Source organism: Setaria viridis, chromosome 3, assembly GCF_005286985.2.
Source record: "Setaria viridis chromosome 3, Setaria_viridis_v4.0, whole genome shotgun sequence".
Classification (NCBI taxonomy): Eukaryota; Viridiplantae; Streptophyta; class Magnoliopsida; order Poales; family Poaceae; genus Setaria; species Setaria viridis.
Genome location: NC_048265.2, coordinates 3,258,760 through 3,284,529, shown reverse-complemented (window position 1 = coordinate 3,284,529; position 25,770 = coordinate 3,258,760). Strand labels below are relative to the sequence as shown.

Here is a 25,770-nt window from a genome sequence, read left to right as displayed (position 1 = left end):
AGTGAGTGCTACACCTGTCCTCCCTACGTGCCGAGCACTAGACTTTTGCTTTTACTTATCCTACTGTAGCAAGACTTTTGTTTTTCAAATAATTCTTGTAGAAAGACTTTTGTTTTTTATGTAATTCTTGTAGAAAGACTTTTGTTTTTTTATGTAATTCTTGTAGCGAGACTTGAACCAACCTCGCCCGTTGGTCGATTTTTCTTCTCGAATGCCCTTTTGGCGAATCCCTTGATTGCTGACCTTTTTTGTTGTCATCGTTACACAACTCTCCCTCTTGACCGCAGCGTGCACGAGCGTGACGACCGGGACAAAAGCGTCGCGCTGGCAGGGCCGCGGCGGATTTGGATGCGCCTTTTCTTCTCCCTCTCCCTCTCCCTCTTGTGTTGCGGGCAGGACAGGGGGGACCGGACCGGGTTGATGATGATTCATTCTCCCCGTGGCTCCATCTCGCTGCCACACGTGTAGCTGTTGCCCCCCCCGCCTGCGTCGGCGCCGGGCCATCGGGATGGCAGCAGGGTCCTCGAGTGCGAGCCACTAGCGGGGTGGTGGATGCGTAGCGTGCTGTAGGGTGGACCTGGTGTACGTGCGCGCGTCCTTATGCGTCATCTCTCTGTAATTTGTGCTACCTGGATGGGACACGATAGATGATGAATTGGATCACTAGTGTGGTCTCACTTTTCAAGCAAAAAGGGATATGAGATCATTTGCCTTTCTCTAGGCACCACACCTACACACTCACTAGCGTAGATGATGATCTTGCTGTGGAGAGTGCTCCGTATAACGTTGATTCGTGGCCCACAAAATAGGGGCTCTACAGGCCATGGGCCCGTGGACAAGCGTTTCTACCTCTTCGCTTCCACTAACGTTTTTTAAAAGGTTATTTTTCATATAATTTTTCCAGTATGCTATTTCAGCATTTTGGAAGACCAGATTCAACTTTTTTTTAATACAGTATGTACGGCAGTAGTAATACGGTACTTGTGCTTGATGGATGACGAGACTTGAGGCCAAGACCTGTTATTATAAGTTAACTTGGTGTGCAATTAGAAAAACAAATAACTTCAAGTGCTGGAATGCACGCTTGATGATATACATTATTATTATATTTCCATCAAATGGAAGGAAACAACGGCATGCAAAACCAAAAAAAAAAATACAATATCCTAATGTTGCACAGCACGGTAAGGCAAAGATGTATCGTTCAGCGACATGCAAATTACTGCTATATGTAGGAAACTTTATTAGTAATAAGTAGTAAATGTAACCTGTTGCTGATGCATCCTAGCAAAGACCAAAAAGAATTCACTTTATTAGTAGTAAGTAGTAAATTTAACCTGTTGCTGATGCATCCTAGCAAAGACCAAAAAGAATTCAGCCGAACGACATGATACATAACATTACAAGATGACAACAATCACGTTTCGTTTTCGATGCAACAACAGCCGCTCTACACTTCACATCATGTCATCAGTTCATCACCTCTCCGGTGCAGCCTGAGGGGAGGATTTTATCAGCCCTGAAGAATGCTATAGAAGACGGCGTGGAAACACAGGATAATAGCTGCCTCGCCGAATCAGATGCTTTGGAACCATGCGAGCCCCGGCTGACCGCACCGCCTCGACTCGGGGAGGGGCACTATTGGGCCCAAAAATATGCGCCACAGGTCGAGTATTATCGTAACGAGCATCGCTGCACCCAGAGAGTCAACAGCTACCCTGGACAGGTTCCACTTCTCATCTTTCTCATCAATCCTGAATCACAAGTAACAGAGGCTCATTAAGTTGCAAATAGGTTATGAGAAATCCTGATTATCTCTATGTATTTTCTATGAAACAGCACTGAATCAAAACATGACCATGGTTTGTCAACCAACGTAAATCATGGGAAGTGCTATTGGTCTTCCTCGCAAGTGCTCTGCATCTTGATAATTCAGTGTGCTATTAATTTCCCTTATGTTTCACAAGGTGATGACTGGGAAGCCGTAAGTTTGATACATATGATATGGTTACTTAGTCTCAGACTAAAATATTGTTCACACAGAAAAAAATGGAGCGACAAAATTCACAAAACACAAGGAGCCCAAACTCCTACAAACCCAGCTAAAATGCTGTGCAAATTCATGCTATTTGGGGGTTTGAGGCTTGAGAGGTTCTATACATGTTTAATACATATTAGTACAAGTATATATGTTTTGGTAAACAAAGTTTGATTTATTACCAAAGGCAAACAGCTTGATGGATAAAGCGCACAAAAAAAGTAGAAGCAGATGTCACTTTTCTAAAGCATACAGTATACTTTCTTAGGGAAAGGGAGTAGATGCATTCAAGTACAAGAAATCGAATGAAAATAATATATACTAGTTTATCATATCTAAGTTCAGATTCAAGTTTACCTTGAAAACATCGGGAAGCTGACGATGAAGTATATTGCGTAGAACAATGAACCAACTTTGTACATTATATCCCGATCAATGAATTCATAATACGGGAACTGCAATAGTCCGCAGAAAACATCAAACATAAACATGTGATGAAGTCGCATATATCTACAAACATAAATACTTGGCTTCTTAGATAGCATCTTTTGAAACATGAGAAGGCAAGATCAGCTGTATTTCTTTTCATAAGCAGGATATCTTATCGAACATACACCGCCTCAACTATACCCAGAAATAAAATGTACTGAACAGGCAACTCACACTTGCTCAAAATTATCATCAGATTTGAATATTTATACTAAATTTGGCATACATAGTTAATCCAATTGAATCGTGACTCTTTCATCGTTGACCATTATGCAGGCTACAATTGGCAACTATAAATTCAAGCTACCTTTTTCCATCAGACCAATAGGAAGCATGCCATGCCAAAAGGAATTGATAGATGGACGCTCTCAATTAGTTAAGCTCCATGATTATTGCCACATGATCAGATGATAATACACCCAGTAAAACAGGTTTTCTTGGAGTACAACAGTTGTCAAATGAAACTAACACATTTGTGTTCTCGGAAAAGAATTACAAATTTGCAACCAATGGTACATGCACAGGACTTACTGACATAAGGACTCATAAAAGCATGGATTGTCTAGAAGCTTTATCTGCCATAGTCAGTGACTAGGTATGTCTAAATGTACTGAACTGTCTACCAGGTCCAACATGTAAACATTAACACTAAACAAGGGATATGCAGCAACACTACTACAAATTGGTGAGCATCGAACTCTTTAGTGTAATAAGACATGAATTCATCAAACACGGTATATAAAAAGGAGAAATAGTTGTGCTAGAACTGAAAGCAGGAAGTTAACTAGAAATTTACGCTTGAACATACATTTGCAATGGCTAGCGTCTCCAAGTAAGCTATGAAGTATGAAAGCGCCAAAATCCATGCGGCTTCAAATAACCACCGAATAGACTGTGGCAAGTGAGCTGTGGAGTGACGTAATCTACGAAGTGTCATATTTGATGCCATATGATAGAACAGGAAACAAGCATGAGTCAGGAGAAACGTCGTATGGGGTACCTGAAACATTAAAGTAATTCAAAAAAACTTTTACAAATTATAGATACCACTAAAAACTATGATCTGTCAATAACTCAGCAAAATGGGAACAAAGATTCTTGGACACATTTGCGAGAAGTAAATTGTGTAGTACTTGGATTGAATTTGTATCAAGAAAGAATTGACGAAGCAGAAAGGTGATTATAGTCCATTTGTGGCACAACAAAGGGGTCTTTTTTTTTGGCAGAATACACATGCCAGCTAGCTAACTACTCTCTATGGTCGCCTCTTTCGAATTTTCAATAAAGGGAAACTGATGGAAGGGTGTATATGAAGTGGAAGAGAAGCATGGACATTAGCATTATTGGACTCAAGTACAATTAGACATTCAGAAAAAGTGCTAATATAGGTGATCCTTGCAATATTGGATTCAAATCTTGTTACCAGAGTTGTTCCATGTGATAAGTTAATACCATCTTTTTTTACCATTTACTGGAGGAAAGAAACAGGTGCATTGCAGCCCCGACCTTGTTTATGATAAATCAATTTATTTAACTAAACTAATAGTCCAGTTACTCCAAATTGTGCTGTGAAGGAATTCATGGATTTTCCCTTTTACTTATCAATAAAATAATAACAATAACTTCTCTATTCAATTTTATAAAAGTAGACATTAAAAACAGCACCAACAAGAAGTTATTGGTAGTACATAGTCATATGTTATTATGACATCACATTAATTTTAATTCATTGAATTGACCTAAATTTATCTAAGATAGAGAAATTTCAGTTTAACTGCTGTTATGTAGGATTGCAAACACGAAAACATCTACTTATACGATCACATGCAAGTTGGAACACATGATAACAAGTGTACTTTTAACAGTGAATGAGTATTTGAGTGCCACTGCAAATGAGGGAGAAAATCAACATGAACAGCTATAAGGCACCAAATCTTACATTATTCATCCGCCATGATGGAAAAGTATACGAAGCGCCCAGAACTGTGAAGAAGTAATGTGTCCAGAAGTAGTTACCAACATAGCTAAAAATTATAATCCAAATATTAGCCTGCAATGATAAGATGTGTTTTGGATTTAGCAAATAGTGTTGAAAAGACAAATTGAACCAACAATCCTCACTACCCAAAGGAAGTCCATATAACAATAGAACCAATACAACTCTAGCTCCTTGTATTAGTAGATGGCTACAGAATCATTAGAGTAAGTGCACACTGAATTAAAATTATAAATAGTTTAAAAGTGTCAATTCATCAGAGACAAATTGGTAAAAGTCCCAAATATCCATTGCATGCCACCACAGTTTTTTTTCCAGCACTCACCAGATCAAACTACAACTCATTAAAGTTAACTAGCTGAAACATATTTTAGGACCCGACTTACAGTAACAAATACAATTTACAATTTTTTGAGCTATTCAGTAAAAAGAACTATAAAAAATAAATTGCCGCAGACGATGCACAGAGAGAATAATTACCTTGACCCAGTATCGATCTTTCAAACTTCTAACGCTATCTGCCTGAAAAGTGAAAGTACAGATGAATTAGTTTGTGAACATATGAATTCTCTTTATGTTAAGAAGTAAGGATCACATTAAATAGTCTTGAGAAATGACTGCCCTTTTAATACAAAAATGAATTGCGGTGTCTTTAAGGGCACCAAAAAAGTCAAACACCAACTCTTTGTTTTTGTCTCCAGAATGATAGCCAGCATGTAAACTGGAAGTAAGGTAATGGAACGACAGAACAAGGGCCAACACTCAGGAGTAAACTAAAGCAATGAGGACACACCTAACATGAGACCTGGTATGAATTGTACAAGTCACCCATATGATTGTCTTCATGAATATAGTAATAAACATGTTCTGATACATGATTAAAAAAATAGCAGGTACTCTCAAAGGTGAAAAGAAGAGCGCATATAGTGTTTGTTCAGGCACAGTGAGCCAGCAAGCTAAATGTTTCCAGCTGCACCAGTAGTAGAAACCTAGGCATCTCTTTGGGCTTGTGTCTGACAGATGTGAAACATCTGAGCACAGAGGGGAAAAAAGGCAAAAGGACGCATACTGGTACGGGCTTAAATCTCAAGATCTGCCAACAACAAACCATCATCACTCTTACTCTCTCCCCATACCAAGCATTTAATATTTTGCTTCCTACTCCAAAGATATAGGGGCTGTTTGGATCGACGCCCTGGCCTGCCCTACCAAAATATTGGCGTTGACCCCTGCGAAAAGACTCTGTTTGGATTAGCGCCTGCATTTGGCGAGCCAACGCCCATGCGCCATCGGTAGTTGTTTTTTCCGCCAACTGAGGGCCAAATCACCGGCGGCAAAATCCTCCGCCAAAAAATTGGTGCGGCAGAAATTGGCTGGGCTCTCCTGGGCGAAATCCAAACGTGCCCATAGTTTCCTAGCTTATCGCGCACACAAAGACAAGCGCCACTCCAGGTTCAGTTTATGCCTATGTTGTTGGATACAGCCATACAGGCATTTAGTGTTTCTCAACTGCATCATTTTTTGTCTCACCTACTGATAGATGCCTGATACATATCAGTGGAATGTTACTAAATACATTGCCCATTTACTAAAATTGGCTTAGGCTTACATGAATTTATATCTACATTGTCCTCTGAAGTATGGCATAGAGCAAATGGTGGCGAGCTGACAGAGACGAGGGAACAGGAAGGTGCTATTTATTTACCTTCCCTACGAGGAAGAGGGGGATGAGGAACGCCGGCACGGTGGACACCAATCCAAGAATCAGGTACTCCAGCTCCGTGAACCTCTGCACATGGCACAAGAATCCAAGAAGGCCTTAGTTAATTTAATGATTTATCCACTCACCCACTCCACTGCACTCCAAGAACACCGGATCCCGATCTCCTGGCCACATCCGAGATCCAACAGATCCGATCGAGGACCCGAGCGATGAACCACGAAGGCTTCACATCAATCAGGAGGAGTACCTCGTAGAGCTTGAAGGGGACGACGACGCCGAGGCAGAGCGTGAGCCAGAAGGGCGTGTAGAGCAGGAAGAAGGCCTCCCCCCAGCGCTTGCTCCCGTCCGCGGCCAGCCACGCGCTCCTCCTCCCCGCGCCTCCGCCGCCGCCCCTGGGCTTCGCCCCCGCCGCCGGCCGCCGCGCAGCTGCGAGAGGAGGAGAGGAGAACCGGGTCAGGTACGTGGGCGGGCGCCACTGGGCGCGCGCGCCGGAGAGCGCGGGACGCACCTGCCATTGGTGGGCTGATTCCGCTGGCCCCTGCCGCAGGACGCCGGCCGAGGAGGAGGGATCGAATCGAACCCGACGAGGTGCTGCCGGGGAGAGTGGGTGAAAGAGGCGGAGGCTTCACTGAAGAATAGAGACGAGACGGCTAGAAAACGAGGGATCTCGCGAGTGGAAAAGGCAAATCAGGCCTTCCCGCGCACGCCCCACGCTGTCGTGCGTGCACGGGCCGGTCCAATCGGCCTTCTTCTTATAGCAGGCCCAGCAACAGCATTCTTCTCTGCTCTCGGTGGCATGGTTGCAGATGGATGACACAGGTGTTGAAGTAGTGGTAGAAACGTTAAGATTCAGCTGCCTTGTGATTTTTCTCACAATTCCTTGGAACATTGGGTATACTATCGCTATTTCTAAAAACAATTTTTAGGGACCCCTGAAGTTTCTTTGTGAAAGTTGAACCGTTAAACACCTGTCTACCAAGAATGCAAGTTGAACCGCTAAGCACCTAGCTATGTCTTTTTCTCGTTCTTTTTTTTTAGGAAAACATCTTCTCATTCTTAACAAGGCTGAAATGTCTGAGGATTGACCGGAGGGATGTAGGGGGTGTTTAGATACGAGGTGCTAAATTTTAGTAGGGTCACAACGGATGTTCAGATGCTAATTAGAAAGACTAAACATGAGCTAATTACAAAACTAATTGCGCAGATGCAGTCTAATTCGCGAGACGAATCTATTAAGGCTAGCAAATGGTTACTGTAGCGCCACATTATCAAATCATGGACTAATTAGGCTTAATAGATTCGTCTCGCGAATTAGACTCCATCTGTGTAATTAGTTTTGTAGTTAAGACTATGTTTAATACTCCTAATTAGTATCAAATATCTGATGTGACTGTTGCTGAAGTTTAGCAGGGTACACCCCGCTTAATATCATGCATCTGCACGGAGCTCTTATGGCACCGCTGTAAGGCTTTCAATATTGTGTGGCAATCCAAACATGTGATGGGTCAGAACGTACACCATCGCCTGTAAACACCCATCCTTCATGGTCAAATGCGTTTCAGCAGCAGGCCAGGGACACACTGACAGAGATCAGACTAATCACTTCCATGGTCACTTGATTAAACAGCACCATTGATAATTAACCATCGCCTAGTCCCTAAGCTAACCAGTCCACAGCTCCACCTTGACCGCAGCCACCTGCTGCGTCATCCCGGCGTACCACCTGCCTTGTACCACTGGCGGCGGCGGCGGCGGCGGCGGCAGGTGCCCTTGTCACCGGCGCAGGGCAGGGGTGCGCGTGCTTGCCCACGTAGGTGGTGACGACGACGCCCGGGTCGTCCGCCGCGCGCTCCACCCGCTTCCTCACCCCGCACACCGCGCTCGTGCACCGGTAGTAGCTCCTGCATTGATTCATACAGCACGCGTCACCATGGCCGCCGTTGCGAGTTTGATCGGAGCTCGTCTGTGGTTAACTTAGCTAGCAGAAGAATCAGCTGGATAGATAGGTAGCGAGTTATTACCTGGGGAACGGGCTGTTCTTGACGGCCTTCTGGCCGTACTTGCGCCACCGGTAGCCGTCCTCCAGGTGGTCCACCTCGCTCCGCGTCATGAACGCGAACCGCGGCTCGCGCTCGCTCTTGGGCCTCGCCGCCGGCGCGGGGGGCTTGTCGTCTTTACTACCGGCCGCGGCGTCGTTGCCGGCGGCGGCTGCGTCACCTGCGTGTTGGGGGTGACCGGTGCAGTGGGGCTGGATCGAGGGCCAGAGGGAGGCTGCTGGTGCTGGCGGCGGCGGCTGTGAGCGGTTGGGGTGGCCGCCGAGGTCGTCGAACAAGGAAGCGAAGGGAGAGAGGTAGTGGGCGTGGGCTGCGGTCGCCGCCATGCCCGTCATGGTCGGAGTATTAGATATCTGAGATTTTCATACTCTCGACCAATAGAAAACTGCCACATTACAAAAGAAAAATATTCTTAACCTCGCACTAAAACTATGTAGGGCGGATCTGTTCAGTTGGACTTATAAGCCGGCTGAAAAGCTGAAATGGCTAATTTGTTGTGAGAGAAAAATATTGTTCGGTGGCTGATAAGCCGACTGAATAAGCTGAAGCGAACATGTCCGTATTTTCTTGTAAGTGGATCTTAGAGCATCTTCAATAGTATCCAATAAATAAAGTAAAAAAATAGGTTTCAGGAACTTGCCTGAAAATATTGGAAGCGAAAAAAACAATTCTTCTCCAACAGTTCTCAATAATTAGGTCCTAAAAAAATTAAAATCCTGCCACATCATCTATTTCGTCGTGGGGCCAGCTTCTAATTTTTTCATGTGAAAACTACCGGTCAATTTCTCGCCGTATTTTTTTCCCTCTCGCCTTGACCAAGTACGGCGACGTTGTGCTGCCCTAGGTCTTGATCTCGGAGACACAATGGGCTCGACGCATCTTGAACAAATCCTGGCCATTGAAAACTGTCTAAAATCAGCATCAGATTTATCCGGATATTATTATGTAGAAATTCCGCTAAGAGAAAGTAAATTGGGCCGATAGGATACAAAAAAAAGGCACGAGCCGCGTGCTATCCAAAGGCCCAAGTTGTGCATTGCATATTGCAATTGGAGGCCTGGCCTGCGTGTCTCCCGACTACGACGAAACCACCCACCTTATCCGTTTCGGCTCCCGCGCAGACGACGGCGACCGGGGGGTCGGCCGGCCATGGCGTCGCCCATGTCCAAGCTGCTCACCCCGCCTCCATCCCGCACCGCCGCCACGTCCCGACGCTTAATCCCTCCCCGCACGTCGGCGGCAGCATCCTTCGCGCGGAGCCCGACCGGCCGTCGAGCCGCGGCGACGCCGTACAGGTAATCGAGTGCTGCTGCTCTGCTCTCGCCTCCCTGTTCCTGCAACCTCACCGGAGCGTGCCCGCGTGTCGCGTCGTGAATTTTGCAGTTTAGTTTCAGGAAGGCGCTTCGCCGCGAGCTGTGCCTCCGCGGACCGCGCCGGCACGACGGGCCTCGCCCCCGCCGCCGCCGCCGAGGAGCTCGACGACCTGCCGTTTGTCCAGCTGTCCTCGGACATCCTCCAGACGGAGCTGAGCCTGCTCAAGGATGACGACGCGCTCGCCGCCCTTCAGAGGAGCGACGGCGGAGGCGGCCGCCTCTTGGGCGAAACCGCTGCTTACCCGGCTGCCATGACAGCGCTTTACGCGGCCTGCCTCGCCGGGAACGTGACCGAGCAGCTGTGGAACTTCACGTGGCCCGCCGCCATCGCCACGCTCCACCCGAGCCTCCTCCCTGTCGCCGTCCTCGGCTTCTTCACCAAGGTGCGCCGTGCTCTGTTGTTCCCAGTCTGACTCTGCAATTCAAGGCACACTCTCTGCAGATGTCTTTGAATTCTGACAACATTCCGATGACTATGAGCAGCTCGTGGTGTTCGCGGCCGGCCCGCTGGTCGGAGATCTCATGAGCGCGCTACCTCGGATCCCCGCGTACCGATCGCTGACCGTGATCCAGGTGAATCTCCATGATTCTAGCTCCAACACTGTGACAGGTTACACCATTCAGTATAATCTAGTAGGTGCTAGTTCTGACAGTGCCCGTGGCGTGTCAGACCGCAGCGCATTGGGTTTCGGCCGCGATGATCACGTACGCGTTCACGCTTCCCCGGGCTTCCACGGCGCCGGCGCTGCTCCTGCAGCCGTGGTTCGCGGTGCTGGTGGCGTCCACCGCCGTCGACCGGCTCTCCTGCGTCTCCCTCGGCGTAATCGCAGAGCGCGACTTCGTCGTGCAGGTGGGTTTTGACTTCGTTCTGAGCTAGCACGCATTGAGATTTGAAACCAATTTTGAATTCGAATCTTGTTGTGAAGCTAGCAGGGGAAGGCAGGCCGATCGCGCTGGCGCGGGCGAACGCGACGCTCAGCAGAGTCGACCTCCTCTGCGAGGTGCGCGCCGGCATGATCATTGCGATCCCCGTTCTGTTACTACATCCTGTAATCTGCTCGTGTTTTCGTGTGTGCAGACGGCAGGGGCGTCCATCTTCGCTGTCTTGCTCTCCAGGAGCGACCCCCTGACCTGCATCAGGCTCTCCTGCGCCATCTCGCTCTGTGCTCTGCCCCTTCTGGTGCAGTGCCTGCCTTGATCTTTTCAGTCTCTGTGGCTAGCTGCAGGCAATGTGCATTAGTATTGTGCAGTCCTCGTCAGTTCTGAATCCCTGATTTGTTCAACAGTTATTTCTAGGTGGTGCAATGAATCGACTCGCTGATGGCATCTTCGATCACTCTGCTAGTCTGGGCCCGCTCGAGCGCTCTGAACATGGGAGCACGCACGCAGCTTCTGCTCTCAGCATCAGGAACAAAGGTGAGGAATCCGGCTCAATCGCTCAATTGAAGACACTATAATCCATCAAGGCAGTTCAGTACTATACTCTGTTCCCCTGTAATGGCAGTTGAAGATGCCTGGGCGACCATCAGGCACGGCTGGACGGAGTACCTACGACAGCCGGTCCTCCCGGCGAGCCTCGCCTACGTGCTCGTCTGCTTCAACGTCGCGCTCGCCCCCGGCGCTCTCATGACCACGTTCCTCATCCACCACGGTACGTGTGCACCCAATTTCTTCGGTGATCATCGAGCTCGCCATGTACCGCTTGTTCATGGCTCCCGTTGGCAGGTGTGAGCGCGTCGGTGCTCGGCGCGTTCGGCGGGTCGTCGGCGGTGATGGGGATCCTCGCGACGTTCATGGTCCCAAACCTTGTCAAGGAGCTGGGCATCCTCAAGGTCAGGGCAGTTACACTTACGGCCTTACACCATGGATCACGAGTTCAGCCATGTCGATTCTGAAACCAATCTCTTCCATTCCACCATGACAGGCCGGAGCTGCGGGGCTGATCGCTCAGAGCACGCTCCTCGGCGCGGCGGTCCTGGTCTTCCTCACCGGCCCCGTCTCACGGCAGGGCACCCTCTTTGCCTTCCTCGGTTTGATCGTAAGGCCACCGCCTCCTCATCTCGCCATGGATGGAACGGCCATAGCTTGAGCCCCGGACGTTCTTCTTTTTTGTACGATCATTTTGCGTTGCTCGCTGCAGGTGGCGTCGCGGCTGGGGCACATGGCGTACAGCGTGATCGGCCTGCAGGTGGTGCAGTCGGGGAACCCGATGGGGAAGGCGAAGCTCATCGGCGCCACAGAGATCGCCGTGGCCAGCCTCGCCGAGCTCACCATGATGGGCGTGGCCGTGGTAGCCAGGGATGCCGCGCACTTCGGCTGGCTGGCCGCGCTCTCGGCGGCGTCGGTCGCCGCGGCCGCCTGCCTGTTCTGCTCGTGGCTGGCAAACCCCACCGACGAGCTCAAGAGGCTCTTCCCACGCTGATGTACGGTGTGCAAAATTTTGTAAAGTGTTCGATCCAAATTTTGTAGGGGGGCACATGCCCCTCCCCTCGCCACTCAAATTTTATATAGCTCAAACAAAATAGCATCACATCTCTTGCGGTGAAGTGCCTTGGAACATGCCGAGGTTGTTGTCGAGTGTTGAGTGTACGAGGTGGAATTGTAGGGTGGGCCTCCAGCTCCGTCGTCAGTGGTGAACGTGACATTGGCCTCTAACCAGAAGGCTAAATAGGGTTGTTCTTATTTTTCGTCCCCTTACTCACCTTCCATGAAATGAGCAACACCACCATGGTATGGTCGCCGAGCTCCACCAAACCATCGTTGCGCACCATGGCTGTCATCCACCTCCTTGTGTTCATGCTACTCATGCTCAAGGTCATTGAAGGCGCACCCTCAAAACTCTCCCTTGGCAACACTTCCCCGCTGAGCTCGGCTCCTTGCTTTCATGGAGCATCTTGATCTCTCCGCGAATCGAATAGAATCAAGAGCCTCGATAACACCAACCATGTGTTGTAATTGAATCAAATCGAAGCTACGAGTGTGTGGATCTTGGAGGATGGCGTGCCCTTTGTTCACACGACCCCTAGCGGCAGGGCAGCTAGTGGAGGAGGAGGTTACCATGCAAGGAGAGTTCAAGGGTGGAGCGGAGGCTCGTGGTAGGATAAAGCTTGAGGCTAGGTGGCACTTCGACCAAATGCTCACGATGGGTCCAGCTTAAAGGTGGTGGTGCCAACTTCAGCAATCAAGACTTGAGCCACCACCGGAGAAAGGAGGGTAGGTATGGGACGGTGCACATGCACCGGGGAGGGCCAGTATGGAGGAGAGATATGTAGGTAGGTGGCTTGCTAGTAGTCACGCGTGCCGGTGGTCGAAGCTGAGGAAACAAGAGCGAGGGAAATTTTCTTTTACACCATTGTGTCGATCGGATGAGGCTGTATGGAGAGCCCCACTGCCTGGGGATTCAAAAGACTTATCCAAAATGAGAATCCCTGTAGGAACCTTGCTAAAGTTTTTTTTTTTTGCAACTTTTAAGTTTGGAGTAGAGCACTATTTAGGATCCAGTTTAAATAAGGCTTTCAATATGGCAGTCTGACGGATGAGTCTTGCGCAGGTGGAGAAATCCTATTTTTTACTAGCGAATTTATTTGATAATGGGTAGGATCCGTAGTAACGTAAGAGTATTTTGGCTGGTCGAGAAATAAGTGGAAAGCGAGATGGATGAGTGTTGAAACAGGGATTTGGTGCGCCAAGCCGGGCCGGGCTGGCTGGCGTCATGGACGGTCCACGCAACAAATCCGACCCACGCTCAGATTCTTTCATGCTTGATCGGGGCCCACAGCTGCTGCGGAAAGGTCGCTGCCTTGTGGGCCCTTCAGTTCGGCTGGCCATCCGCCGATGCTCACAGCTCAGCAGGCGCACCACGGCCGGCAGGCGGCAGCCAGCGGTTGTCCGTGTCCATGGCGACGCCGCTCGCGACCCGCGGCCGCCTTCTCGCCTCCCGCGGCCCGCCGTTTCACGGCGCCTCCTCCTCCTCCTCGTGGCCGGCCTCTTCTCTCCTGCTCGGTCGCCGGCCTAGCCGCCGGCTCCGCTCCTCCTCGCCGCAGGTGATTTATTCGGTACCAAACCACGTACCCTTTATCTCTGTCCATTCGCAGCAGTGGCCGGAGATGATTGTGTGGTGCTACTTGATTTCGACGCAGGCTGATGCTGCGGCCGCGCCGGGGAAGGGCGGCGAGTACCGGCCCTCCTTCGCGGACGACCTCCTCCTCGCCTTCTTCCGGAGCAAGATGGTGGAGGTGAGCTCCATCGACCCATTTATTCCTTCCTCAAGTTACACGATGCTAAATTGCTAAAGATGTGCTAGCTTCTTTTCCGTCAATAAAAGAGCTAATAAATTGATTTCGTTCCAGAGTTCTGTCAGAATATATAAGAGGAATCTTCTGAACATTAGCCAACTAGAGGCTCTGGCGCTCTGCCCTGCTTCGACAAATCCTGAGAATTGACACCACGTGCATAGATAAACTTGACAATTTGAACGGATAGTTATTAGTTTATCACAGTATCGATGTATTCGCAAGGAACCAGCTCGAAACTCTATATGTCTAAAATGGAACATTTTGTTTTGTTGTAATCTGAACTGAAGGCCCAGTTTGTTAAAGTAGATTTGTTTATAGATGATGTGCGGGGAAAGGAACCGTAGTTTTCAGATTTCAATCATAAAACAAGTTAATGCCAGGTTTCGTATGTTACAATAATTTTCAGACAGATTGCCTCTCCAGAAACATAGAATAATCAATGCCATATCAATGAAGAAAGTACACACAATTCTCTGGAACTGGCAAAAGAAAAAAAATCATGTGAATTCAGATAAGGTACATGTAGTTATAACACCAATCCGCTATTCAGGTGTATTTGTTAAGTTCTAGGACAAAATCATATCACAGTTTTCAGTAAAAGAATGCAATTACATTTTTTTAATTCTCTGAAAAGCTGTAGGAGGTTGGATGGGATTCGGAAAAGCCTGGGTATGCCGGGCTGATGGAGGTTGCCAATCGTCTCATGGTCAAGGGGAAGAGTGCTTTGGAGACTGAGCAAGCAGCTGTATATCACCCTCTCTTGTTCTTCCTCCCTAGTCTCTTCTACTAGACATCTGTCTGGCATGTGAACTTAACAACTAAATCAATTTTTTGTTTTTTGTGTCTCTTTTTTTAAAAACTCCAGGTCCGAGTACTACAGTCATTGTTTCCGCCTCTATTGCTTGTCCTATACAAAGCCCTTTTATCGCCAATTGCTAATGGTCAACTAGCTGCCATGATGCTCGGTGAGTTTACTTTGAGTAGAAAGTACATCATTTCCATTTATACTTTATATTCTTCTCTTTTTAACTTGGTCTATTTGCTATTGATGGCTTATTACTTGAGAAGCTAGAGCGACAGCACTTTCATGCCAATGGTTAATGGGCACATGTTCAGTTAATTCTGTCACTCTTCCTGATGGAAAGTCTTGGTCAAGTGGGGTATAGATTTGTTCCAACTAGCAACTCCTTTTCCACCTTTTCTTCGCTAAGACTCTGGTTGGAATCATGTTTTTGATCTTCTTGATGACAATCGCCAGGTGTTCGTTGAGAAATGCAAATATCTGGAAGAGAGCAAATGCCTTGGTATTTGCATCAACACGTGCAAACTGCCAACTCAGGTTTGCTTATGCCTTATTTCCAGTAGCGTCTCTTGAGTCCAAGTGGAACTGTATATCAAAACACTAGAGGGAAAATGATATACAATCCAGCTATGCTTTTTGTATGGCTATTGTTGATTCTGCGCAATAATCTCCAAAGAGCTTTTCCCCCCGAAAGAATGTTCCTGAATGAAGTACACTTTCTGTTTTCAGACTTTCTTCAAAGATCACATGGGCGTTGATTTATACATGGAGCCAAATTTTGAAGACTATAGCTGCCAGGTAAAACAGTTCCAGACTTTCAGTGTGTACCATATTGTCAGGCTAAACAAAAACTTGAGGCCTGCTATGTGTACGTTCTCACTTTTGTGCAATATACAACCAAAGTTCCAGATAAAGCACCCCACCTGACAACATAGTTTACGCTGTTGTTAATTGCAGTTCAACTTTGGAGTGCCGCCTCCACCTCTTGATACTGACAAAGCCCTCAAGGAACCCTGCTTGGACATTTGCACAAATGCGAGGAGACGCAGGGAGATCGGCAGAAATAGTAGCCCGGATGAACTCGGTTGCCCCCAAGTTTGATACGCTGCTTGTAAAAAGTATGCACAACGTAGATGAGAATGAGATGGTACAGTCCAGTGATGGTACCCTGTTTTGATCCTTTTGCCAAATAACTGCAAGCACACCTCCGACATTGTGCGTTTTCGTGCATAATTTCCGGACCTTGCTACCTGGATTCATCATGAACCTAATATTAGAACCGGACGATTCTTGCAGTTGCCCAACAGCGAGTCTGAGTTCTGAACACACAACAAGACCAGGTTCGGATTGATCAAATGAGGCGCAACACGCTTGCTCGAAAGCTTCAAACTGAAGCACCATGTGGGGTCATGATTGCGACTTTGCGAGTAACCAGGTCTGCTTGGTTATTTTGCGTTCGACTATGTCTTCCCCAAGACTCGAACTAAAGAGTCTTACTTTAGACGCGAATTATCACGCATAATCCTGCTGTGCCGTATCCACAAGCAAAGCAAGGAATCTTTGTTACCAAGGGAAGCTACGAATCCCCCATTTGCTCACTCCAGAGATCGTATGCTGAAATTCTTGCGTGTCCATGCCATCATCGTCTCTAACCCTTCTTTCTCAGTTCAAGATTTCCATCCATGCTGTTACCTCTTGATCTGCCACCACTCCCTCGTGTGCAATGCACCCTACCTACCTATATAATACATGCATGGTGATGTGTCGCCTGCAGTGCCGCGGCGCCCTTCGTGGATAGCTAGCTAGCTAGGCAGTAGGCACTGATCATGCCGGCGATGGACGGCGACGACCTCACGAGTCAAGTGAATTGGGTGGCGTGGCACCTGACGCAGCAGCTGGAGGAGGCTGCGGCGACGGAGCAGCACCGGATCATGGTGAACACCCACCCCGTGTCCCGCGTGTCCCGCGTCCCGGACCACCTCCGCGTCCATAACCGGGACGCCTACACGCCGGGGCTCGTCGCCATCGGCCCGCTCCACTCCAAGGACGCCGAGCGCCGCCTCCGCCCGGGGAACCAGCTCAAGAGGACCTACCTCAACAGCCTCATCTCCCGCGGCCACCCCGACGCCTCCCGCCACGACGTCATCCAGGGCTACGTCCGCCTCGTCGCCGCCCGCAAGCACGAGGCCCACGCCATGTACGCCGCCGAGGACTTCGACGGCATCACCGACGTGGAGTTCATCCAGATGCTGGTACTCGACGGCTGCTTCATCATCGAGCACCTCGTCAACGTCACCACGGGCAAGGACGAGCCGTTGCTGCACGCCACGCCCTTCGGCCCCGTGCAGCTGTCGGTGGACCTCGTCCTCGCCGAGAACCAGATCCCATTCTTCGTCCTCGTCGACCTCATCAGCAGCTCCAGGCTGCCGGAGTTCGACTCCACGGGTTACGACCCGCCGGTCCTGCTAATGAAGCTGGTGCTCTACTACCTCGGCGGCGAGAGGGGCCGCGACATGAGCGAGGCACTCCCGCCGGCGAAGGACGTCTGCCACATCCTGCACGTGCTCCACGCCATGGTCGTCGCGGCGCGAACCAGGTGGGAGCCGCCGCCGCGGATGCAGGACAGCGCGCCTCTGGAGATGATGCAGGAGGCGGCGCGGCTGCTCCGGCGCCTCCCGCTGCTGCTCCTCGTGCCTCTGCTGTACCCGATCCTGCCCGAGGAGCGCCGGTGGCGCGCGAGCTACGGCCGCGAGGACCTGCCGTCGGCGAGCGACCTGAAGCGGATGTGGGTGCGGTTCAAGAAGGTGCGCGGCGGGAGCGGCAGCAAGGCCGCTGCCGGCATCGCGTCGGTGTTGGGCCCGGTGCCGCTGACCGTGAAGCTGGCGCACGAGGACCGACTTCGGCTGCCGCAGCTGCGGATCGAGTTCCGGACGGCGCCGCTTCTGCTGAACCTGATGGCGTTCGAGCAGTCGGCGGAGCAGCGCGCCGGGGACGTGTCGGCGTACGTGTGGCTCATGGCGAAGCTGGTGCAGTCGGCGGAGGACGCGGGGGTGCTGGTGGCGGCGGAGGTGGTGCACGGGGGCACGACGGGGAACGAGAGCAAGGAGGACGTGGCGTGCTTCTTCCGGCAGATGGGCTCGGCGAGCGAGGCGGCGGGGGAGCTGGAGAAGAGCTACCTCAGGGAGACGCTGCAGAAGCTGCGGGAGCGGAGCCAGGACCCGCTCTTCATGATGTGGGCCGACGTGCAGCGCAACTACTTCACCGTGCCGTGGGCCGTCGTCGCCGAGTTCGTCACCTTCTTCACCTTCATCTCGACCATACTGCAGACCTACGGATCCTTCAAGCACTGACTCCACCAGAAATCCACCACTCCAAGTCAAACGGATGGTGTTTCAGCATCTTCACTTAAGTTAGCGCCTTAACGGCATTCAGCTCAGTTTTCTTGAAGAAACAACATTTAATTTGTACGGCGATTTATTTACTTATTTTTCGCATAAGGATCCGGAATGCCTGTTCCTAAGATTATTCTTCTGAAATAAGCTTGTTTATTATTGGTGTATTCACCTGCATGTAGCGAGCTGATACTGTACTTTGATGGAATGAATAGAAATACGATTTATGATTATCAGAAGAATAATCTTAGAAACAGGCATTCCAGCCCGACGCCCCGCGTCGCTCCCACGTGAGCGACACGGGCGGATGACCTCGCCGCCGCCGCCCCTTCCTCCCTCTTCCTACCGCCGCGCCACCACCTGAGCCGGCCGCCGCCTGCGCGGCTCGCGAGGATGGTGGCGGCAGGGTGGCCTGCTTCCCCTCTTCATCTCCTGGCGGCCACAGCCGCTGGGGATGTCGGAGGGAGCTGCCATAGGGCGGCACGCGACCATGCCGACGAGGCTGGATCCGTCACCAGGAGCGGCGGCGGCGGCTTCCCCCACCGGGGCGGGCGGCACACGGCCGTGCCAGCGAGGCCGGATCCCGAGGCCCCCACGTCCGGATCCGGGGCCATTGCCAAGCGTGGCGGCAGTGGCGGCTTCCCCCACGTGGGGTGGCGACGGCGGTGGCTGCTCCAGGCGTCGGTCATCCGACTCGTCTTCGTCGTTGGGCTCCGGCAGCAGCTTCATGGGGCGCGCAGAGGCCTCGCCGTATGGCGGGGGGACCAATGGGCCCTGGTGGCGGCGGAGGGAAGCCGGAGGCCAAGACGGAGAGGGTGAAGATGTGGGCACGGCAGAAGACGGCAAGCAAGCTGACCTCGGTGGTGGCAGCCAGCGCGGACCACAGAGGCGTGCGTGAGGCGGTCGGGACGAATGCGCGGCGACAGGCCACATGGGAGCGGCGCGGTGGTGCACAGGTGTGCAGGCGGCACACCTGGGAGCGGTGCGGTGGTGTGCGACAGGGGTGTTGGTGGCGGCACATCGAGGATGCGGCTCTGCGCGCTGGGAGGCATTGTGGTAGTGCAGTCAAGGTTGGTTGGCACGGGTCTCGCCAGCGACACCATGGTGGTATGGCTGGCATCGGCGTGCACTGGCGCAATGGAGGTGAGGTTGGTAGCGCGGGGCAATCTTCGCGGCGCAGGCGTGGCGGAGACAGCGGTAGAGTGTGCTGGAGTGGCCGCACGCGTGGTGGTGGTGACCGAGGCATAGTGGCTGTGAGTTAGGAGGTGCGGGAAGGGATCGTGTCAGCGAGGAGGAGCGGAGGGCCCATGCTCGCTAGAAGATTTGGGTCCGCATGTGTGGTGCAGCTGTAATCCCGATGACAGTAAGGTGAAGGTGAAGTTTCTGGAGCGGCTCGGGGGTACCAAGTCACCCTTGATGGCGAAGCAAATCCGGATCCTTGGAAAGTCCAGCAGCGGGAGAGGCGAGGCCCCCGTGCGCTTTAAGGTGGTGTGTCCGAGGAGAGTCCAAGGAGTGGTGTGCGGCGGTGGATGTGGTGAGGCCTCCATGTGTCCTACGTTGCTTTGGAGGTTTAGGATCCGGTGCAGTGCTTTGGTCGTTTTGGCGTGTAAGCTGCAACAACGATACTTTGGAGAGGGGTCTTGCATGGCAGTGACTTTTTTTGGTGAGGTGTGGTGGGCTCCTCTTCTGGATTCTGCCAATGCAAGATCATGGTTGGGAGATCGACGATCGTGTGTGTGGCCTGAAGATGACGGTGGTATGGTGGAACAGTCGTGGTAGCTACATGGCTTGCAGCGGACTGCGGCGCCTAGTTCTGCATGGCAGTGACTGGTTGACGTGGGACATCGTCAGGGATAACAGCTCTTGAGATGAGTGTCACTTGTCGGCTATTCTCTCGGGTTGTGGTGGTGCGGTTTGGTGAGTCAGGTGGAGTTAAGTTGAGTTGTGTAGCTATGTTGATGTCTCAATCTAACCGGTTGTTGTTTTGAGTTAGTATTTCGAGTGGAGTTGTGCGGCTGTGTTGATGTCCCAATCCAACCGACTGTTGTTGTTCGGTTGTTTGTTGTTGTGCCAATCTAGGTGTATTCTTGTTTTTTAATATAATCGGCAGCTCTCCTGCCTGGTTCGTTAAAAAAAAAGCTAATCTTAGATACGGATCCAATATAATAAACACCTTGTTTGGCATGGCTCCAACTCTGGGTGGAGCTGTCGAAAACTCCAGGTGGAGCCAGCTCTAGGTGAAGTTGAAGCTGTCTGATGGAGGTGTTTGGCTGGGAGGGTGTCCCCAGCTCTAGAAAAGAGGAGTTTGAGGGTAGATTGCCATTCTTGCTTCTGGTTCAAATAAATATACTGTTCTTTAGATAAAATGAACAACTTGAACTACTTCTCACAAATATGAAATGAAAGTAGATGCAGTGAAGTCCAAAATAATAATACATTACATGTCATTTGTCTAGAACCGAAATTACGAAATAAGTTCATAGTTCCAAAATAAGGTCACTACAATAATCATTGCACTAGTTCCATGCTAGGGCGATGGATGTAGCTATACTATCACGAAATGTGTCCATAGTCACAAAGCTTGATTCTGAAGTTGATCCATTAGAGGCATGTTGAGACACGACATACTTGTTGTACCTTTCCGGAATAGTAGGCACGTAGGTAGGATCTTTATCAAAATTAGCAAAGTCCACTGTTCACGTATGAAATTGTGTAGGACCATGGTAGTAGCAACAATCTTCTTTTGTGTGACCATTGAATGACAGGGCATCTTGTAAAGGATTTGCCATTTCATTTCTAATACTCCAAATGAGTGGTCAATAATATTACGAACAGATGAGTGTATACGGTTGAACTTCTCTTTTGGAGTATTTGATTCCATACCTCGATGCCACTCAGGTTAGTGGTATCCTTCACCCTTGTATGGAGCCAGGTTCCCCGGACGATTAGGATAGCCCCCATCTACAATATAGTACCTGCCTACACATATGTAAAACAAGATAAGTTTGCGTATACAAATATGAACAAGAACATAAGGAAAAATATTTACATTGAGGAGGATGTGGGGAGACATCTACATCTGCTTCCAATGCATGGTACAATACACTTGTGTTATGCAAAGAACCCGGTTGATCCGCAGCCACATAGGTGAAGCGCATATCAAAATCACAAACAGCAAGCACATTTTGAGTTGCAATTCTAGTCTTACCAATATATCTCACTTGTTCTTCAGGTGATAAAGACACACGAATATGGGTTCCATCAACTGCACCAATGCAATCCTTAAAGTGTGGATATGCTCTCTTGTCATTCCTAATCCTCTTGTGCGCATTGCGAAAATTAGGATCTGTTGGTCTCAAGAAATGTTATGCCATGGCAACCACACAATCTAGAATTTCATGAAATTTTCTACTAATGGTTTCACCTGAGTGTTTGAACTTATTTTGTCCTCTTCTATTTGACTCACAACCACCACATGTGAATAGGAAAATTGCAAGCATTTCATATGTATTCATGTGTTTGGATGGTTTTAATCCGTACTTCTAAACCAACACATCATGAAGATCATGAAAAATAACCTCATTCATTTGAAGCATTCGATGACACTCTCCCGGAGCGTTTATCATCTCCATCAACCATCCCATTCCACTTTGTTGTGAAAACATAAACTTCGGCGGTGCCTTGTCCATATACAAGTTATGATAACTTTGTGCTAGTTTAGCACTGGTCTCAACAATTTTAAAAAAAAATTCCCCATCATCACTAGAGTCATCAGTCTTACTTGAAGACATCTATGAACATTTACATAAATGAAATGTAAGATACAACTACCATACATAAATAAAGTGCACAAAAATAAAATGTAGCATACATGTGATAAAAATAAAATGTGGCATACATGTGACAAAAATAAAATGTGGCATACATAAATGACATCAGTCTCATTGCCATTTCTACTTTTATTTTTGTCATTGTATTTCCTCCTAAGCCAATTGAACCTAATCTCATTAGTAGGCATGGTCATGAACATCTCCCTTTGCTCCTTCTTCACAAATAGTTCAGACGCAATGTAATATTCATTGCTATCATAGCCGGTCCCACAAGCAATCACAACCCCATCACTTCATCAACAAAGTATTTTCCATGTCTCTTCGAAACATATTCATTGACTGAACTTGCCATACTTGTTACTGCTTCTTGAATTAGAAGTGCACTCCCAGACTTCGCCTTCTTGCCACTTCTTTCAACAGACCTTGCCAATCTCTTGCCACTCGTAGGTGGAGGAGAAATACTAATATCCTCATCTTGTGTTTCAGGAACGAAATCATCATCTTGTGGCTCAAAATTGGTTGCCTCATCTTGTGTCTCATCAACATTTTCTTTTGCTTCAACATTCACAACATGAGGAGACCAATGATCAATACCAATAGTAGTGATGTCAGCAAAGCACTTGGCTAATTCATCTTCATTCTCAAGGACCTTCTTTTTAAACTTTCCACCAACCGGAATGTCTTGAAATAAACAAAACAACACATATTATTATAAGTATTACCAATAGAATTGACGTATGCAAAATAAATATATCAAAAATTTTGAATCAAAAATTTTGAACCAACTTACAGCTCTAGATTTTTTCTAGCATTCACCATCCATAGCAATAGTCTTGTTTATAGGGTCCCAACCAGTCCCTGTTTGCCTCAGCATTAGTTTCTTCCATGCCTTAAAATCTTCCTTCAACTTGTCCTATTTGTTCTTGATCTGAACCTTGGTAGCCACAATTCCAGTCTATCTTTGAACCCTTTCTCAACCTCAGCATAAACAAGTGCATTCAAGTGTATGTTTGGCCGATTTTCTTTTCCAACTTGTTCAGCAAACAACGTACAAAGCACCCGAGTGTTCTCCGAGTTCCAATCAATTTCAGGCATCTATCCAACTCAAAAAATTTATATTAGACGGAATTAATCTACTTCATTGAAATGGTACTGTCCGTATTTTTCTAGTACAGACAACAAATTTTGAATTGCAAAATATGTACTGTGAATCTAGGATTGCAACAACAAATCAAACCAATCTTGACTATGAAAGGAATTATGCATACAAAATAAATCAATTTTTGAATCAAAACGGGAAAAAATTACCTTGTTCTACGGCTGGCGGAGGGTTTCCTGTTGACGGGGGCGACCGGCGGCAGGGCTCGACGGGCTGGCGGTGGTCGGTAGGGGTAGCAGGACAGCGGCCGGTAGGGGTGGACGAGGGCAGTAGGACAGGATAACGACGGCCGGCGGTAGTGGGGGTGGACAGCGGCCGGCGACGGGGATGGCGGCGGCCAAACCCTAGGCGGCGGCAGGGGTCGGGCGCCAGGAACAAAGCAGGCGCGGGATTGAGGAACAGACGCGGGAGGGAGATGTGGCGCGGGGGGGGGGGGGGGGTCTCGGGAGAAAAAGAAGTGAACTAATTTTCTGTGTAATCAGTTGGTATTGGTGGGTAATTACCCACTAACTCTACGAGGAGATTCATATTGTGTGATTTTGGAGCTGCAAAATAGGTGCTCCAAAACTCCACCCCCATTTGCACTACAGCTCCATGAAGTTGGCAGCTCCATGGAATTTTGGACATGAGGTGTTTAGGTGAAAAATTGGCTGGAGTTGCTGGAGTTCAGCTCCAGAGCTATACCAAATGCGCTCTTAGGATTTGCTTGATTTCTAAGCAAGGTTCGCCTCGCCTCTCCTAGCTGGTGTGGGCAACGAGGCCCTTGCCAGCCAGGCGAGCCGATTAAGCTCTCTGGAGCTAGTAAGCAAATTTTTTACTGAACAAACACCAAGGAAATCTAGTTGCACATCCAAAGTCATGATCTCGCTAGCTATATATCCTTGACAAGAAAAGTGATACACTGCTCAGCACCTGGACCCTTAACCGCAGCTCAGTTGCACTCGCTCTCCACCGTCGGTCTGACACCGTCTCACGTTTGTGCTGCCAGCATTAGACATGAGCATTTTTCGGGCCGGGTCAGGCTCCGACCGGGTTGAAAAAAATCCTAATTCATTTCAAACTGAAAATTTGCGCCCATGACCCTCCCATGGACATTGTTAGGCTGATTTTTTCAATTAAAAAATCAAATAAATTGTATGGGTGGGCTCGAGCTGGTCCAAATTATTTCGAACTTAATTTTCACTTACCACACCCAATCCCATAGCAAGCGTGGATGGGACAAATCCCAATAGGCTCGGACCAGGTTGGATCGGGTCAAAAATGCTCAGATCTAGCGTGCCTCCACCCTCCTCTGACGGTAGAGTCTCTACCTCTGGGTCCACTGCCTCCCCCTCCTACACCCACCCACACAATAACACAATATGTTAGAGCAACCCTAGCAACACCTTATAAACAAACCCTCTACTTTTTCGAGTAGGGGCTGCCCCTACTTTCCACGGGTTTGATTTTTCTCTCAATTCCAACAGTACCTTCTAAACAGCTCCGCCATGAATAGAGGGCTCCCTAGAGATCCCCTAGGAATGGATGGTGTGAGGAGAATTTTGGAGGCCTCCTTAAAATGGAGGGCCTATTAGAGTGGGTTATTTAGAAGGTCTGCTGAAGTTGCTCTTATCACTCTAAATTTACTATTCCCGGAAGCAAGGCAACTTTTGCCACTTATGGTCTACCACCTCGTTAGGCCACCCTCACTTCCATAGTCTCGGCTAGGAACACAACCCGCGACTATCAGAATGCTAACTTATGGAACCTCGGCTGATCAACTTGATGAGGTGTTAAAGATAGCTGCAAGCACTTGTTTGGAGATTTTAGGAAAATTTGCTGAAGGAGTGATTGAAAAATTCGGTGAAGAATATCTACGCCCTCCAAGAAGCGATGAACTGGAAAAAATCTTACGAGAAAATGAGGCTCGTGGTTTTCCAGGAATGTTGGGAAGCATCGATTGTATGCATTGAGCATGGAAGAATTGTCCAAAAGGTTGGGAAGGCATGTTCACACGTGGTGATAAAGGCGTTCCTACTATGATCCTTGAAGCAGTGGCAAGAATCTTCGTATATGGCATGCTTTCTTTGGTACCGCCAGGTCTCAGAATGACATAAACGTTCTAAACAAGTCACCACTGTTCATTCAAGCAATAAAAGAGGAAGCTCCTGCGGTACACTATAATGTAAATGGAACATAATATGACATGGGTTATTATCTTGCCGATAAAATATATCCAGAATGGGCAGTATTTGTGAAGACAGTGACGGCCCCTCAGTCGGCGGAAGACAAATTATTTGCATTGATGCAAGAAGGGGTGAGGAAAGATGTCGAGTGTGCATTTGGTGTGCTGCAATCACGCTTTGATATTGTTCGTCGACCAGCAAGGTTATGGAAGCAGGGGGACGTTATCAACATAATGCAAGCTTGTGTTATCCTTCACAATATGATAGTGGAAGATGAGAAGGATTCTATTAGAGAAGTCTTGGATTTGAATGAGAATCCAAGTGCAACGTTAGTGCTCCCACCTGAAGTGCGTACAAGGACAACCCTAATCCTACCTTCGTAGAGGTACTTCGTAGAAATTCCACTATCAAAGCTTGACCAACACATAGGAAACTGAAGAAGAATCTAATCGAG

At 48.8% G+C, this 25,770-nt stretch overlaps 5 protein-coding genes and 1 pseudogene across 6 annotated transcripts; 4 read left to right on the top strand and 2 right to left on the bottom strand.

Moving 5' to 3' along the window:
* Nucleotides 1–1,292: 1,292 nt before the first annotated feature.
* Nucleotides 1,293–6,939, bottom strand: LOC117850911 (cycloeucalenol cycloisomerase). The gene is made up of 8 exons (XM_034732798.2): nucleotides 6,755–6,939; nucleotides 6,494–6,672; nucleotides 6,229–6,312; nucleotides 5,004–5,045; nucleotides 4,467–4,577; nucleotides 3,336–3,527; nucleotides 2,396–2,493; nucleotides 1,293–1,754 (listed from the first exon to the last, which is right to left on the bottom strand). The coding sequence occupies exons 1-8, from the start codon at nucleotides 6,759–6,761 to the stop codon at nucleotides 1,577–1,579; spliced, it is 891 nt and encodes a 296-aa protein (XP_034588689.1). The 5' UTR covers nucleotides 6,762–6,939; the 3' UTR covers nucleotides 1,293–1,576.
* A 700-nt stretch (nucleotides 6,940–7,639) lies between these two features.
* On the bottom strand, nucleotides 7,640–8,635 carry LOC117848148 (uncharacterized). The gene is made up of 2 exons (XM_034729480.1): nucleotides 8,268–8,635; nucleotides 7,640–8,147 (listed from the first exon to the last, which is right to left on the bottom strand). Exons 1-2 carry the CDS (start codon nucleotides 8,633–8,635, stop codon nucleotides 7,904–7,906), a joined length of 612 nt encoding a protein of 203 aa, XP_034585371.1. The 3' UTR covers nucleotides 7,640–7,903.
* A 712-nt stretch (nucleotides 8,636–9,347) lies between these two features.
* On the top strand, nucleotides 9,348–12,203 carry LOC117847438 (solute carrier family 40 member 3, chloroplastic). Its single transcript, XM_034728653.2, has 11 exons — nucleotides 9,348–9,595; nucleotides 9,684–10,056; nucleotides 10,157–10,246; nucleotides 10,344–10,523; nucleotides 10,600–10,674; nucleotides 10,752–10,853; nucleotides 10,960–11,089; nucleotides 11,178–11,324; nucleotides 11,399–11,505; nucleotides 11,598–11,711; nucleotides 11,814–12,203. Exons 1-11 carry the CDS (start codon nucleotides 9,450–9,452, stop codon nucleotides 12,093–12,095), a joined length of 1,746 nt encoding a protein of 581 aa, XP_034584544.1. The 5' UTR covers nucleotides 9,348–9,449; the 3' UTR covers nucleotides 12,096–12,203.
* Nucleotides 12,204–13,520: 1,317 nt separating this feature from the next.
* Nucleotides 13,521–16,074, top strand: LOC117850805 (beta-carotene isomerase D27, chloroplastic). 2 transcript variants are annotated; one of them, XM_034732677.2, is made up of 8 exons: nucleotides 13,521–13,716; nucleotides 13,813–13,908; nucleotides 14,609–14,713; nucleotides 14,834–14,933; nucleotides 15,037–15,128; nucleotides 15,227–15,307; nucleotides 15,500–15,568; nucleotides 15,728–16,074. In XM_034732677.2, the coding sequence occupies exons 1-8, from the start codon at nucleotides 13,570–13,572 to the stop codon at nucleotides 15,869–15,871; spliced, it is 834 nt and encodes a 277-aa protein (XP_034588568.1). In that variant the 5' UTR covers nucleotides 13,521–13,569; the 3' UTR covers nucleotides 15,872–16,074. The 2 variants fall into 2 exon arrangements, with proteins under 2 accessions (XP_034588568.1, XP_034588566.1); XM_034732675.2 differs by having other exon boundaries at nucleotides 13,521–13,728.
* Nucleotides 16,075–16,210: 136 nt separating this feature from the next.
* LOC117850804 (UPF0481 protein At3g47200) lies at nucleotides 16,211–18,395 on the top strand. Its single transcript, XM_034732674.2, has one exon. It carries the CDS (start codon nucleotides 16,597–16,599, stop codon nucleotides 18,118–18,120), a length of 1,524 nt encoding a protein of 507 aa, XP_034588565.1. The 5' UTR covers nucleotides 16,211–16,596; the 3' UTR covers nucleotides 18,121–18,395.
* Nucleotides 18,396–19,074: 679 nt separating this feature from the next.
* On the top strand, nucleotides 19,075–25,699 carry LOC140222082 (uncharacterized; annotated as a pseudogene).
* Nucleotides 25,700–25,770: the final 71 nt, after the last annotated feature.